The following is a 16,894-nucleotide window of genomic DNA, read 5'->3' as shown; positions in this document are numbered from 1 at the left end:
TTTGTTTTTTTAATTTTTTATATTTTGGGTTTGAGAAAAAAAAAAAAAAAAAAAAAAAAGATCATCATCAGCTGGAATATGACTGCGCCTGTGTTTCATGTTTGATGTTTTTTCTAATATCATTTTTTGCTTTGTATTGTTATGTTAGGTTGCTTTAAGGCTGTTGACAAAAAAAGGTTGCTTTAGTGCTAAAATTTGCTAGGGTATTTATAGGGAGACTAGGGACAATCAGGACCGGTCATGGCCAAAGTCTAACGAAACATTGGCCTCAGACCCCCAAAAATTTTGGAAAAAAATACATAGAAAAAAGCCTCTAAAATTTTTTTTAGGCTCCCGAATTTACCAAAAAAAAATTTTTAGCTGAAATTTTTAAAAACCGACTACAGCCCCCTAAATCTCCCCCTAAACCTCAGGACCGGCCCTCGGGACAATTTCTCTTTTTAGTTTTCCTTCCTAGTGAACATGTTTGAACGTGCTTGAGTACAAGTTCTTCAGATATAATTAAGCACCGCTGGAGATTATCAGCGAAATATTCATCGTGAACGTCATTGACAAATAATGACGGTGGACCTACGAAACTTCTAAATTGTTAAAAATAGAAATGTTCCTCCGTGTTTCCAAGTCGACCGGATTTCAAAATTAAACTAATATTATGTTGGATATTTAAGTGAATTTTTGCAACCATTGAACTGAAACATTGCAATTGTGATTGTAACTATTAGTGATAAACCGTTGTAAAACTGTTAGTGATAAATCATTGCAACAGTTGGTGATTAAAGTTTTTGGTGATGAACCTTGTGACTTTTGATTAGCCATTGCAAATGTTGATGTTAATAATTAATTTTCTTTGTTAACCATTGCAACTGTTGGCGCTAACTATTGCAATTGTTGGGACTAACTATTGGAACCTTTAATACTCTATATAAAGAGTTGAAGGCATTGGGAAATCACAATTTGAATCAAAAGAAAATCAGAAACTAGTTAGTAGTTAGAGAGAAAAATTCATTGTTCAAAGATCATCAAAAATCTTTGAAGATACACATATAAACATTAAAGTTGCTATGATTCGAAAAAAAACATTAAAGTTCTATTTGTTATTCTTGTATCTTAGCCTAGAACAAGAATGATAATTTGATTTTCTTATCTTACAAAGAGATTTCGTGTAACCCAAAATTTGGAATAAAGTTGAAATAATCTTCAAGAATAGTAACATTGTGCGTGATTCAGTCATTATCCAAGTTTATAGTTCACACCCATTTGGGTTAAACCCACTTAACCAACAATTTAAAGAGTATTTTCTTGTGAACTATGATTTTTGTATTAGTGCGAGAGACTACATCAAAGTAAAAAAAAAGTATGAGAGTGTAGAATTTTGAAGATGGCGAAAGAAGATAAACTTAAATAAGAGAATGACGATCACATACATCATGAGTATATTCTCAAAGGTATGTTAATTTCATTTTAAAAATATTATTAAAGATGATCGAACACGACATCCCCGAAAGGGTGAGAATGGATCGTCACCCAAGGGGTACGAACGGTTTGTTACCCAATGGTGCGAAAGGGTCGTCATCCAAAGGGTGAAAATGTGTTATGACCAAAGAAGTACGAATGTTTCATGTCTGAAGGGGTGAAAATGTGTCGTGCTCGAAGAGGTGCAAATGTGTAGTGAACGAAGGGGTGCGAACATGTCATGTCTGAAGAGGTACGAACGTGTCGTATCCGAAGGGGTGCGAATTTGCCGTGTCCGAAGGGGTGCAAAGGTATCATGTCTGAAAGGGTGCCAACGTATCGTAACCGAAGGGGTGCCAACGTGTTATCACCAAAGGGTGTGAGAATGTAGTGTTACCAAAGAGTTATGAACATAACATCACCAAAAGGGTGCGAATGTAACATTACTGAAATGGTGTAAATGTAAAATTACTGAGATGGTGCAAACATAATGTAACCGAATGGTGCATGCGTGATATCACTGAAAATATATAAGTTGAAGAAGTTATTGTATGTGCTAAAGATAACACTTAGGTAGGGACATCAAATGTTTGATGATTTTTTCTTATCAAGTGGTTTAAGTTACACCAGTAGGACAAGTGTCCACATAGCAAGTAGAATTTACAAAAGCATTATTGTCATCAAATTTTGCAATGAAATACATAGGGGAAGTGGATGTGATTCTCGAAATTTGAATCAAAAATGCAAGTAAAGAGCCTTGACACAATCTCATTACATTGAAAAAGTTCTTAGGAAGTTCAGTTGTGAGATTCTTCTCCAATAAACACTCCCATGGATGCAAGTGCATATCACTTAAGAAACAACTTGACATTTATATTGATAATGAACTAGAAGATGAAATGCTTGCTGATTTAAAATATTTTGGAGATTTATCGCAGGTGATTGTAGAAGCCAAGAAACATTTTTCTTAAACTTTGATTTATAAGCTTTTGAAGTTATCTTTGAATTTACATGTTTATACTGTAGACGTCGAGACGTTTTTTCATAAATGAAGATTGTCAAGACGGTATATGAAATCACATCATGCATCAGTAATTGTTTTATTTGTTTTGTCGAAAAAATATATTCGAAGATGTAACCAAAAAAGTTACGATATAAAAAAATTCGAGTGATTTTCAAGTACATTTATAGATTTTACAGTCCATATATTAAAATAAAATAAGGTTTGAACTGAAAATCCAAAAACAAAAATCTACAACCCGAACCCATAACAGTATGCCTACGGATTGTCTTGAGTCGAGAAGTAGGAGTCCATAATCCATATTCCTTTATTTATTATTATGTTATAAATCATTAAGTGGATGACCCATAACCAATGATCAAGACAAGACCCAAGCCGTGGCCAAAGGAGGAGAGAGAGAGACGGTCGTCCGAGGAGAGAGAGACGGTTGGTTTAGACCGTCTTAGACTTAGGACGTTTTCCTTTTCTGTTTTAGATCTTTTCCTATTTCATGTTGTATTAGGTTTTGGATAATTTTCTTTTTCCTATACTTTGTAATCCTTATATAATGAACCTCTATTGTTCATTAATAATACACAGAAATATTCAATCTCTAAACTCTAATTACAACACGTTATCAGCACGAGAGACTCAAAAACCCTGAGACAAAGCCTAACCTAAAATCCGTCACATATAAACCCTAATCCAAGCGCAACTTAAGATCAATCTATCTCTAAAACCTGGAGTAACCAGACGACGAGCTACATATCAAATTGAAGCTCTTGACGATACGAATCCATCAGAGAAAACCATTCGTCGATCCAATCTCAGACGCGCCCACACTCGCAGAAACAATACATGGCGCTTTTTTGGTCTTTTGGAAACCCTAATTCCGGAAAAACCCCAAATTGTTCTTGCTTGCGTTCCGGCTTACAAACACCCGATCAGCTCCAGCTCTAAGGTGTTCCTGATTCTAGACGACCTCAGTTTCCAGTTCACATCACAGCCAGCTTGAGTTCCCAATCAACCCGCTCGCAAACTCAAGAAGAAGACGCGTTCGACGTCCTCAGCGCACATCAGCAATCAGACGCCAAACCATCCGATCCCGATCAGACGCGTCTTGCCTCAGCACACGACCGTTCCTGCTCATCCCATCTCGTGTTCGTTCGAGGTTCTCTTGGTGGTCCGGGTTCTACAATCTGCAAAACAAAGGTAATCCTAAATTCTGAGAACATGAATCGAAGCTGATTGTTTGTAAAGGTTGAAACCGTAAAAACTAATCTCTAAGATGAAAGCCTTAAGACAAATATATCAAACCCTAAACGAGTAGATCAGAGCTCGAATAAGTCCGGTCCCCTAACCCATAATTCGAGATTGATCCATTGATCAATTAAGATCAAAGTCTTAATGATTTTGAATCTCAAATCAAACTCCCTTGATCAAAGATCAAAGTTTTCGAAATCCCCTGAAACCCTAATTTGGAAAAACGATTTTAAAATTGTTTGATTTGAAATTTGCTTGTTTGTTTGATCACCTAAAGATATTGATAGGATTGTTTAAACTCGAATCTGTATTGCTTGACATGTTTAAACTAAAATCCTAATTAAACTTGATAGAGATCTTGATTATATCATCTCATGGCCATGTGGCCTTATTGCTTTCATAATCGAATTTGATCATACCTGATTGATTTCAATTGAACCTAGATATTACTCTAAGGATGGCATTGAATTGAACTAAATAGCCGTGTGGCTCCTACTTGGCCGTAAGGCATATACCTTGGCCGTGAGGCATTGTTTGAAAGTTTAAATGCTTAAAACTCTAAATCTCGTTTTAAATCCTTAAGGCCTTGAAACCCTTAATCTTGATTGATATTCCTAAAGGCCTTGAAACCTTAAATCTCTCATTATTTAAAAGATTGAAAGATTGATTTAAAAAATTTACATATTGAATGAGAGTTAGGTTGCTAGATTATTTAATTCTAAAACTTAATAGATATACAACTAAGAAATAGAATTGAATCTAGATCCTGCCTAGTATATGGCCGTGTGGCCTAATGCATTGCTCACACTTGCGGCCTTGTGCCCTTGATTGATTAAAAGCCGTGTGGCTTAGTGAATATCAAAGTGACCGTGTGGTTTAGTAGCCGCATGGTTATATAAACCGGATTGCATTATGATCCGATCCTTAAGATCGTTGTATCACATAATGGTCGTGAGGTACAAACATCACAATGCAAAGCCATATGGGCTAAGCATTATATTGCAAAGCCGTGTAGCCTAAAGTATTATAGATAAGACTTATGAAATCATGTGCACTGATCATTTAAATTAGTTGCAAGAATTCTAAATCATGAATTGATTGATGATTTCAGATGCCGAGATTCAATCCCATGGATTATGTAAATCTCTCTGGCGATATTTATCTAGAATGGGTAATGAACACTTCAGTTACCCTGAAATCAAGAGGACTCGTAAGGAGTATCATTCAGGGTGATTATGTAACTAGAAGTGAAAAGTTAAGAGTCATTACAATAATGCGCTATCATCTCACTAAGGAACTGAGAAATCAGTATCTACATATTGAGAATCCTCGTGACTTTTGGACAGAATTAAAGTCCAGATACACTATGGTATTATTACCAAAGGTCAAACATGAATGGATGAGTCTCAGATTCCAAGACTTTGAGACAGTGGCCGAGTTTCATTTTGCCTTGTCCAGGGTCGTGTACCAACTGAGATTATGTGGAGAAGAGGTAACAAATAATGATTGTCTATTCAAGACATACTCCACATTCCATCCAGAAGATTTGTTGTCAAAACATATCTACATAGAAAGAGGTTCTACCACTTACAATGACCTGATCTCTTGCCTAACGGTGATTGAGAATGACAAGGTACTAAAGAAAAACAGTGAGATGAAATATCCTGAGGAAATGGATCAAGATGAATCCAAGGCAGCTGTGTCTAATGCAATAGATGGACATGCCGACTTATCTATTTGACTAAAGAAAGATCTCGACATGATAATTTTTATTAAGTCTTTGATTTGTGTTTTGCTTTAACCTAATTAGGCATTCACGTTTTTATATATAAATAAAAGTTTGTTTTGACTTCATTATGTCTTGTCTGATCTTACTTGAACATATAAATGATTTTAAAGAGTTGCCTAAAGGGCATAAAAACAAGTAAGAAATCATGAAATGGTATACAGATTGAATACGGGTCATAAAACCAGACATACACCATCTTAAGAGATTTTGAATAAACCACCACATACATATATGTGCCGTCTAAGATGGAACCTCAAAAGAGGATTGGGAATATATGTTGGATAGGAGTATTATTTTCTCCCACGATTTATAAAGAAAACTTGAGCCAAACATGGGTGATCATATTGTGGCCAAGTACACGGATTGCATCCGTCTATCCAAACAAAAAGGGAGAAAAATTATAAGCTGGATAAAGAATGATAAGAATGGTTTGAAACCATCATTGTCTTGGCAGAAGATCCTCGGACTATACATTATGATTTAAGACGTCCAAAGAAAGATTATACAAAGCTATCCAATTGAGAAGCTAATCGAAATGCCAGACACTGACCCGAGAAATGACTAACCAGCTTAGCACCAAATGAATGTCCTAGAAGAGACATAATCAAGTTGCTATAGAGTCTATACAAGATAGACCAAGTGTTCCATAAACATAAAGGGATCTCGGATAGAAAGGAATGGTGCATGTGATGATAGATCCGAGATCATACTAGAAACCAAACAGACATTGAGAAAAGGCTATGCAGCTACACATCTAAGGTACCAAACCATGTAGTCTTGGGACGCCAAGCTACTGGGTAATAAAGGTCCTGGATAATAAGATCTCAAATCTATAGATCATGTCTGAAACATAATGGAACCACATGAAAGTGTCGACACACACACACACACATTTGTATAAAGATACATAAAGTTATAGCACTTGAACATAAAGAGATAAGCGAGGATCATAAACCCACGAAATAGTACTCATACAATCATAGAAGATCATAGAGATTAGAAAAGATAAAACGTGGAGGTTCAAAGTATCTAAAAGAAAGATGAGCGTATTGGCCATATACATATAAAAAAACGTCATCTGATCAACCAGTGAAATAGATGGATCTTGTGAGGTAATGAAACCGTGAGAGAAAACACATAATCACGAGGTCTAGAGTGTTCATGTCTTCCTACTTAACAGCATTAGATTATAGCTTGTTACACAAGGTACTCACAGAGATCAAAGGAACAGATTATAAGGAGATAAACTCCTATGTGGTGGTTGCTGCTACAGAATTTTCGAAATTGAAAATGGTCTGGTCATAAGAAAGAAATTAGATACAAATGATGTAGTAAGCAGCATATGGATCACTGGATAAATTGAAAGAACAGCTTTGTTCCTAAGCTGATTCATGGACTGAAAAGCAGCTGCCTATAGTATGTAAAATAAAGTGATCACGCATGATCTTGGAGTTGTATAAAAGACAATCCAATACAGTCCATATATTTGAAATTCCTTGTGATTATACTAAACCTAAAAGAGGCATAGAATAAATCTATATGGGTGTCCGGCTAAAGGCGTCCGACCCCCTGGCTAAAGGCGTCCAACACTCCGACTAAAAACGTCCGGCCCATCGGCTAAAAGGCATCCGGTCTTTATCCCTTGATCACGGATTAGTATATCAACCATCAGGTTGCAATCCGACATCATATCCCCTAAGTAAGGATCCAGCATAGCAGAACGGTCTGCTGCCGTATAAACTCCACAAGGCAAGTAGTGGACACTTATAGACGAGGTCTATGACCCGGTCATGATTCGGCCAGGTTGATACATGGTCGATGGTCACCATAAATCGCCAAAGTAAAGAGCAGTTGATAGTAGACGATCACGCCTAGACTATGGACACATGCAAACACGATTTGCAAAGAGCAAATAGTGATCTCTGAGGACAATATGGTTCATATTGTTTAGCACACATGCTTTACCGGGACACTAAATGTCAAAGGACATGAGAAACGACCTAAGAAGTCGAAATGGTCTAATTACGGTTCAGTAATGAAACTGGCCGATTACTCCCATCCTATACATAAAGGAAATATCACGCACCAAGATGCGTAGAATGTAGAACCTACAGTGAGGTTCACATCAGGGGGAGTAGTGCGTGTTGTACTCTTTTTCCTTCATCATGGTTTTGTCCCATTGAGTTTTCCTGATAAGGTTATAATGAGGCAACATGAAGCGTACTACGAATCCTGTATGGTTATGACATCCAAGGGGGAGTGTTATAAATCATTAAGTGGATGGCCCATAACCAATGACCAAGACAAGGCCCAAGCCGTGGCCAAAGGAGGAGAGAGAGAGACGGTCGTCCGAGGAGAGAGAGACGGTCGGTTTAGACCGTCTTAGACTTAGGACGTTTTCCTTTTCTGTTTTAGATCTTTTCCTATTTCATGTTGTATTAGGTTTTGGATAATTTCTTTTTTCCTATACTTTGTAATCTTTATATAAGGAACTTCTATTGTTCATTAATAATACACATAAATATTCAGTTTCTAAACTCTAATTACAGCATATTATTTTTTTTTTTGAAACACCCACGTATTCTCCATAGTGAAGAAACCGAACTAAAACAGCCGAATTGTATTGAATGGATTGACCTGGTTTTCGTGAACCAGCACCAGAATTATGAAACGCTTAAACCAGAATTTTGGCGGCCAGTTCGTTTGGTTTAGTGAAAACCGGTTACAAAGAACGGTTGACGAAAAGCTTGGCCGGTTTGTGTAAACCGAAATCAGAATGGAGAGAAATCGTGGTTATTGCCTCAGCCTCACATTACTCTCTTCCCACATGTACACAGAGAGAGAGAGAGAGAGAGAGAGAGAGGAGAAATGGGATCCATATCGGCAGCTTCGGGAACCAGCGTCTTACCCTTCCATCTCCGTCGCCAAAACAACCGGCGATCAGGTCTCTACGACCGTCGCCACGAGAATCTACCCGTGGTTTCACAAACGAAACAGCAGAGATGGTTCTACGTCCCGGAGACGAAGCTGAAACGAGAGACTCTGAGGCTCGGTTTCGTGGCAAGAGCTGCTGACTCCACGAGCTCGTCTCCTTCCGTGGCTTCCTCCGGTGACAAAACTTTGATCCCTGATGATGAATTCACTCTAGCCAAGGTTTTGTTGTCGACCCCGCCCTTTTTAACCAAAAAAAAAAAAAAAACAAGATTCTCATGAAACTTCGATATATGATTACATGTTCGTGCAGATTTCATTTGGTGTTATTGGGCTAGGTCTCGGGGTCTCCCTCCTCTCGTGAGAGTTTCTTTCTTTCTTTGCTTGCTTACTTGCTGCTATAGTGAAGTGTGTGTGTGTTTTAATTGTGGATTGTGTTATAATCTTGCAGGTACGGTTTCGGGGCATACTTTAACATCCTTCCTGGATCTGAGTGGTCTGCTATTATGCTAACTTATGGATTTCCTCTTGCTATTATCGGTATGGCACTCAAGGTACCATGCCATCCATCTCTTCTCTACTGAGATATTGAAATTTGACTTGTGTATTAGAGTTGTTCATTTCTTTCTTTGGTTCCTTTGCAGTACGCAGAACTCAAACCAGTTCCTTGCTTGAGTTACGCAGATGCGGTGAAGCTTAGGGAGAGCTCTGCTACTCCTATTTTAACCCAGGTACTTTGTACTTCTGATTATTCTTTTACATAAATTCTACAACTGAACTGACGTGATCTCGACATTTAAAATCTAGATTAGTCTCAGCTTAGTTTCCCTTTTGCCTGTTAGGCTAAAAAATAATTAGTTTCCCCAGCGGATGTGGTCTTGAAGAGTCTTTTGCTTTTTATCAGGTTAGAAATGATGTGACGAGATACCGTTATGGAGATGAACAACACTTGGAAGAAGCACTGAAACGGATCTTTCAGTATGGACTGGTACTAAGCTTATTTTATACTGAAACAAAACACACACTTTTCTACATCCGCGCTTTAACCGCTCTCTTTCGATTATTAGGGCGGAGGAATCCCAAGACGTAGTGCACCTATCTTAACGATGATAAAGGAAGAGGTGTATTTCTCGTTTGCTTACTTGCATTTGACATGGACATTTGACCGACCCATGAAACTTAACTTACCAGGATCATCTTTTCAGGTCCTCGCCGATGGTCGTTACTGCCTGGTCCTTGTATTTGAGGCCAAAGCTCTCAAGTTGTCAGATTTCGAACAAAGACAGGTCAGAGTCAAGACTGAACACATAGGGAACATATATCTTAGTTATCTTTTGTTTTCATCAAATGTAGTCTCCAAAAAGTACAAGAACATAAAATTAGTTGAAAACATCCTGATTTTTTTTTCATAGGCGAAATTCACTTCCTTCTTTGGACCAAACATCACTGCAGAAGTTGGTAAGTAGTAGTGGTAGTCGTTCATCAATACGCTCTCAGGTCTTAAATTGAATTTCTGAATCTTTAATAATTGTCTTAATGTTTTCGTTTCGAAGGTAAAGGAGAAAGTGAGAATCTCTATGAAGTAAGACTGATTTCTAACGTCTCTGCATCTTCTGCGACCTCTTGAATATGAACAAAGCATATAAGATCACTTGGCTCTTGTATATCAACTTTGTATAATCATCATATGTATAAAAAGTTCAGATATCTCTCTTTTTGTCTACGTGTGTATTATGTCAATCTTTATGATTAGTCCAGCATCGGGCCAGTCCTCATAACCAATGTAGAACCTAAGGATCAGAGTTTACGCTGACACGATAATTATAACCTTAGTGGACTTGGGATCTACCAGTGTCACATTTGAAGCGGAGAAATGAAACAGCAATCCATATACCTATCATCTTACATTCAATTGAAGTTACTGTCACCATTTACTAAATCTTTTTCGTTGGTGTGTTATCTGAATCTTAGGCCACCCTCAACGGCAGAAACTACATAAGTTTCTTTAACAAAAAAATAAAATAATATTTTATTATTTAGTTAAGTTTTATTTTGAAAAATCAATGTCAGCTAGTAAAACAAAGACGTTTGCTAATAAAGGATCGTGTGTTCCCTCTTTCTTCATAACTGGCATTCTCTTTATTCTTTAATCTTTTTTAAATGTTGTTTTATTTGTAAAGAACCCCGCAAAACACCACTGTTGGAACTGCCCTTAGATACGTTAGAGCATCAGCAACGCCGATACTGATGGCTCGATAACCCAGGTAAATTTTTTTTATTATTTTTGTTTAAAAAAAAAAAAAATATAGCCAATCGTGGATTCTCACGTGGCGGTGGACCCGCACACAGTAAGTGTCTGTCAGTAAAACGATCCTTAGCTAGAGATTGCAAGAGACAAAGTTGACACAGATTCTTAAATTGTTTGGGCCCCACAAATTATTATAATAATTTAATTTTAAAGATTTTTGGTTAAGAATCAGCGTTGTTGATGCTCTTACACCATCTCCAATGTATTCTCCTATGTTTCTCTCCAATGTATTTCTCTATTTTTGTCTCTATAAAGGAATATTCTCAAAAGATTCTATTTTAATTTTACAAAAAAATACATTTTGTTTATAAAAGTTGATAACTAACCCTATTTATTTTTAACTTTTAAAATATTTTCATAAACTTATGATTTTTTTTAAACTAAAGTTTTGTTAAAAGACTATTATGTAAATAAAAAATGTTATTATACTCCTACAAAAATTGTATTTCTCTATAAATATAATTATTTTGGTTATAACTATAAAAATTTGAAAATTAAAGGACTATTTTGAAAATAAAAAAGTATGACTCTATAATAGAGGAATGCTATTTTTTTCTCTATAAATAGAGGAAAAAATAGCATTCTCTATTTTAGAGGTGGAAATAGAGATGAGATGTAGCACTTTTACCTCTATTATAGCATATAGAGGTGAAAATAGTTAGGGATTGGAGATGCTGTCAGAAGATCTAACAACTTTGTATGTGATAAGAATTGTCAATCAGAACTCTTTATTGAATTATAGAACTCAATTATAACTTTAAATGCTTAATACAGTCTACACTGACGGGGAATGCGAAGTAGATAAACGATCGTGCATATACTCACGGGTTTATGAATTACAACAATCAAAAGAACATATAAGATGTTTTTATTTTTTTAGGTAATTTTTTATTTTATTAAAAATTGTGTAACCAATAATAATTGATAATATATTTTGTAATTGACTGAGTAACATTAATTTATAGTTTTAATGATATTTTCTAGACAAAAAATGATTTTCTTAATATACGTGTTTTTGTTGGAACTATTTTTTGAATATTATGAATAATGTATTCATATATCAAAAATGAAGTTTTATTTGAACGAGAAATAGAGGTTTAATGCGTGTGATTTGAGAAACTTGTACAAAGTAGCAAATACACTCATTGGATATTTGAACTTGGATTTGAGTTTTGATTTATTAGTTGGACTTCATGTTCATTAACTTAAATCAAATGTATGTCGATATTTTATATTGATAAAATATAAAAAAAAAATCTATTTTAAAGTATATTATTTTGTTTAAATTAATCAAAACAATAATAATTTTATTCTTTAATTTCTTGGTCACAATGTGAAATAAATTCACATACTAATTGACAAAGTTTTTTAATAAGAAATACATGTAAATTTTTATTATTGTTAATAAGAAATTTTTATTTTTTTTATTGTTAATAAGAAATACAGTATTTGAAAATAATACAGTATTTTCAAAGTTTTTTAATAAGAAATACATGTAATTTTTTTTTTTTTGGAAAAACCACATGGGTCATTTGACCCCATTCCTACGAGGGTGGCTCCGCCACTGTTTATATATGTACTGAATACCGACTGGGGGCGTCCAATGTCGTTGATCACGTCCCGGAAAAAGAAAAGTCACGCCAGTGGCCCCACACTCTCTCAAGAGCTTCTTTAGGCTCTCGACCAAGGAACGAGTAAACCTTATGTTCCCCCAGCTCTGTCCTTCCACGACCGACAGACACACGAGTTCGGCGAGAGCGTCGGTAGTTGCTCGAAAACCCAGTTCGGACGATAGTAAGTCAGGTACAGAGGCTCCTCCTCAACGCAGGTTGCCCGATCATCTGAAGAAGGACCCTCAGAGCTATTTGGATCGACACTGTCAATTTCGACCGAGTCCCTATCGTCCTCGTTTCCCCTCAGCTGCAACTCCTCAGCGTCGGCGGCTAGCAAACACCGGGCGAGATCCAGACAGGTGACATCTGTGAAAGTCTCACGACGGAGCAAGCCAGAATCGTCAGGAAAACTCCCACCACTTGCCAAGCCTTTCCTCGGAGGCGATTCGGCGGCGAAGTTCTTTCCCTTTTGCTTTGTCGATAGTCAGTTAATCGGAGACATCGTTTTGGTTCAGATACTCACGGCGTACATGATGAACGGATCAACAAATCCGATCTAATAATATGGTGGCAAGTTGGAAGAGAGATAGAGAGAGAGGAGTACCTGAAAATGTAGTGAAGAATGAAGTGAGGAAATATAATCCGACTATTTATAAGGAAGGAGGCACAATTCTCCAGCATTGCCATCATTAGCGCTTATTGGGCCTAGGTCGCCACACAATTTTCCTGCTATGTTATTCACAACTGTTCCGTTTCTCGGAGCAAACCATACATTAACCCAAATCAAACTGGTTACCCAATCGGACCAATGCCAAACCGGAACCCAATTCGACCTCAAAATTTGGTTATCAATGCACTTTTCCCCGAGTAACGACATACCCCTGAGTAAATCGTCTGTTATTATCTGCTGCTCACACGCACCGTTTTCACCGAGATATCGATAAGCAACCATCATCCGTACAACAAGAAAAGCTACACCGACTAAGTGACACGATGTCTTCATCAAAGCCCGACCGAAATCCTCTATTCTCTAAACCGACCCTGACAAATTCATTGAGGGTGGCTATGCCTCTCACGACTATTGTAGGAGATGGATTGCATCCATCCACAAGGTTCATAAAAGTCAATCCAAGACATTGGGTCGAGTGAGTAGTTCCCAACCAAGCGCGCGACCCCAGTTTACGACCACTTTGCTCGGCTTCAGGAAGAAAGCACATCAGCTAGACTCAAGGGCTTTGTTGTTCGGCCCGATCTAGATCAAGCCCATTGAAACTAAACAACCTATAATGCTGAGACAAGAGAAGACAAGCTATATAAGAAGGAAGAGGACGACCAAGAGGGGGATCCGAACACATTCACACACACTTAGCGGCTAAAAATTAGGATTTAACTCTTTTCATCTTCTCGCCGACTTGTACTTTTCCGGTTAAGCTCTTCGAGCACCGGCTTACTCTTCCGCTTATTTCCTTATTTTTAATCGAACCATCCTCCGATCTAATAAACGCATTTGAACGACGAGTAGGTCATATCCGTACGAGTTCCGACCAACAAACAATATTGTATGTGAAACATAACTAACCAAATTATACCTAATTGATTCAGTACGGTGGTAAGTCTTTTTGCGTAACAAGTTAAACTACATAAACTGAAATCAAATGGAACCATAGTTTAATTCGGTTAAATCCAGTATAGTTTCAAAAACCAAAAAGAAACAAAACTCCAAGGAATAGAACCAAACTGAATAAAACCATATTCCCCGTTGCAGTCTAGTCGTCTGGGGAAGTAAAATTCCATCCCCTAGGCGACGATGGAGTCTCGACGGAACCCTCGCGCCGTCGTCGATCCAAAAGTCCGCCAAGTTGGTTTCTTCACTTCGTCCCAACCCGATTCGACTCACCCGATCGCCTCCGATTCCACCATTTCTCCTTCCCGCAACTCCCTCTCCCCCGTCATGATTCCTCCGCCGCCGCTGCATCCGCAGTCTCTCCCTCTTCGTTCTCCTACTCCAGCCGCCGCGACTTCCCCGACGGCGTCTCCCGGACGCGTTTCCCGGGGGAGTTTCTCGAGATCTTCTCTTGCTTCGTCGCTTCCCGGCGTCGGGATGGATTCTATGGCGGCTGCTACATCCAGCAGCGTTCCACCTAGTGGATTAACCACTGTCTCCGTCGTGAACATGCCTCCTCCTGGACTCTCTGGTAATCTCTCACTTACCTTCAAACTATCTCTCACTTGAATCCCAATGTTGTGGGGGTGCAGAAGAGCTCTAAGCCATTGAAAGAGAAGACCACCAAAGCTGAGAGACGAGCTCTTAAAGAAGCTCAAAGAGCTGCTTCTAAAGGTGCCTCTTTAGATGTATTTATCCTTGCTTTGCATGTAGGGATTATATCTTGCTTATACTGTGTGCTATCAGCTGAAGGTGGGAAGGCGCCACTAGTGAGCTCAGGCTCGGTGGCTTCAGCAAATGTTAAAGCTGCTAAACCAGCAAGAAAGATAGAAAGAAAGATGCTCCACACCCCCGCATGCAGTATGACGACGAGAGTAGAGTCGTGAAGGCGAAAAGACGTGCTGTTGTGAAACAGACTGAGGCTAAAAACAGGGTTGAGCTGTTTAGGCATTTGCCTCAGTATGAGCATGGGACACAGCTTCCTGATCTCGAGACCAAGTTCTTCCTGCTCGACCCTATGCATCCTGCTGTGTACAAGGTGTTTGCTTTCTCTTGCTTCTGATGAGTCTCGGTTGTCGTGTTTATCAGGTTGGTCTTCAATATCTTTCTGGCGATATATCTGGTGGCAATGCCAGGTGTATTGCGATGCTTCAAGCATTCCAGGAGGTGGTCAAAGATTATTCAACACCGCCTGAGAAGACTCTTAACAGGGACTTGACTGCTAAGATAAGCAGCTACGTCTCTTTTCTCATAGAATGCCGCCCGCTTTCAGTTAGCATGGGAAACGCAATACGTTTCGTGAAGAACAGGATTGCTAAGCTGCCCATTATGCTTTTTGAATCTGAAGCAAAGGCTGCTCTTCAATCAGATATCCAACGGTTCATTAGCGAGAAGATCGTAGCGGCTGATAAAGCGATCGTCAGACACGCTGTTACTAAAATAAGAGACGGTGTTGTGCTTCTGACCTATGGATCTCCAAGTGCTGTTGAGATGGTGTTATTACAGGCACATGAACTCAGGAAGAAGTTCCGTGTCTTGGTGGTGGATTCTCTTCCGAAGCTTGAAGGGCAGCTACTGCTTCGTAGGTTGATCAAACGAGGGATTGACTGTACATACACTCATATTAACGCCATTTCGTATATCATGCATGAAGTCACTAAAGTGTTTCTGGGCGCTTCATCAGTTTTGTCAAACGGAACAGTTTACTCGAGGGTCGGCACTGCTTGTGTTGCAATGGTTGCAAGTGCGTTCCGTGTTCCTGTGCTTGTATGCTGCGAAGCCTACAAGTTCCATGAGCGGGTGCAACTGGATTCCATTTGCTCCAATGAGCTCGGTAGGCATCAACACCATCTCTTTCTGTTTCATATCTTAATGCCATCTCTAGTTTTGTATTGCCTTGGATTTGGATTTGGATATTTTGTTCTCTTCCTTTAGGTGATCCAAATGTGATTTCAAAAGTTCATGGAAGAGGAGGCATAAACTACTTAGATGGTCTGACCAACAACGCAAATTTACAGTTTCTCAACTTAATGTAAGCTTCTTTATGCTCTTGTACTACTTTTCTAATCTGCTGCTAAAGTCTAAAAACGTCTGTAATGACAGGTATGATGCTACTCCGTCTGATTACATTTCCATGATAATAACAGACTACGGCATGGTAAGATCAATCATAAGATGTTCTTTACTTTATCGTTTGCAAGTCAGTCTATAAGAACATCACATTAGGGGTCCTCAAAACTCTCATCTCTAAGCATTATTTATGAAGAATCTAAAACATGGAACATCATCTATCTTTCTTTTTCAGGTACCGCCCACGAGCGTGCCTGTTATTGTGAGAGAATATCAGAAAGAGCATTTGCTTGTCTAAGCAAAAAGATTTGCTTTACAAAGTTTTGCCCTCATCAAAGGTGTGAAAGATCTTCTTCTTCATTATGTAGCTCAGGCTCTCCTCGCCACAAACCCGCATAGAATAACTACCGGTGTCATTTTTTTTGTTGGCCTTTGACATGTTTTTATTTAGAAACTCTCTGAAGAGTGCGATTCATTAACCGCCTCTCCGGGATATCAGTAATATGCTGTTGACTTTGTCTGGTGATGTCATTAGTCATGAAGGTTGATACAAATACAACAAATCTTTCACAAATTCTATTCCTGAATGTTTTTTGGTTCACACAAACTCACAAATGTTTAGAAAGAAACCATATTGCAAGACAACACTAACGGTCCACTGGGACAATAGAATTGACGATAGGCAGGTGCAATGAATGAAACACAACCAAGTTTCAACTCATTGAATCTAAACTTACTAAAAACGCTAACGGAACATCCTCGTGAAAGAAACATGAAATCATGAATGTCTACAAGAATCTCATAT

At 38.2% G+C, this 16,894-nt stretch overlaps 1 protein-coding gene and 1 pseudogene across 1 annotated transcript; both read left to right on the top strand.

Annotated features, from left to right (window-relative positions):
- Positions 1-8,325: 8,325 nt before the first annotated feature.
- LOC106296811 (thylakoid membrane protein slr0575-like) lies at positions 8,326-10,192 on the top strand. The gene is made up of 9 exons (XM_013733040.1): positions 8,326-8,657; positions 8,749-8,795; positions 8,887-8,989; positions 9,080-9,166; positions 9,340-9,423; positions 9,503-9,556; positions 9,641-9,721; positions 9,848-9,893; positions 9,989-10,192. Exons 1-9 carry the CDS (start codon positions 8,373-8,375, stop codon positions 10,060-10,062), a joined length of 861 nt encoding a protein of 286 aa, XP_013588494.1. The 5' UTR covers positions 8,326-8,372; the 3' UTR covers positions 10,063-10,192.
- A 3,871-nt stretch (positions 10,193-14,063) lies between these two features.
- LOC106296436 lies at positions 14,064-16,652 on the top strand (annotated as a pseudogene).
- The last annotated feature ends 242 nt before the right edge of the window (positions 16,653-16,894 follow it).

Source organism: Brassica oleracea, chromosome C6, assembly GCF_000695525.1.
Source record: "Brassica oleracea var. oleracea cultivar TO1000 chromosome C6, BOL, whole genome shotgun sequence".
Classification (NCBI taxonomy): domain Eukaryota; kingdom Viridiplantae; phylum Streptophyta; class Magnoliopsida; order Brassicales; family Brassicaceae; genus Brassica; species Brassica oleracea.
Note: the sequence above shows the minus strand (reverse complement) of the source record. Positions and strands in the feature narration are given on the sequence as shown.

Excerpts from the sequence above, each read along its gene's own strand:
- LOC106296811 (XM_013733040.1), top strand. The coding sequence starts at position 8,373 with ATGGGATCCATATCGGCAGCTTCGGGAACCAGCGTCTTACCCTTCCAT. Across the intron at positions 8,658-8,748 it reads ATGAATTCACTCTAGCCAAG|ATTTCATTTGGTGTTATTGG; the intron begins GTTTTGTTGTCG and ends ATGTTCGTGCAG. Across the intron at positions 9,557-9,640 it reads TAACGATGATAAAGGAAGAG|GTCCTCGCCGATGGTCGTTA; the intron begins GTGTATTTCTCG and ends TCATCTTTTCAG.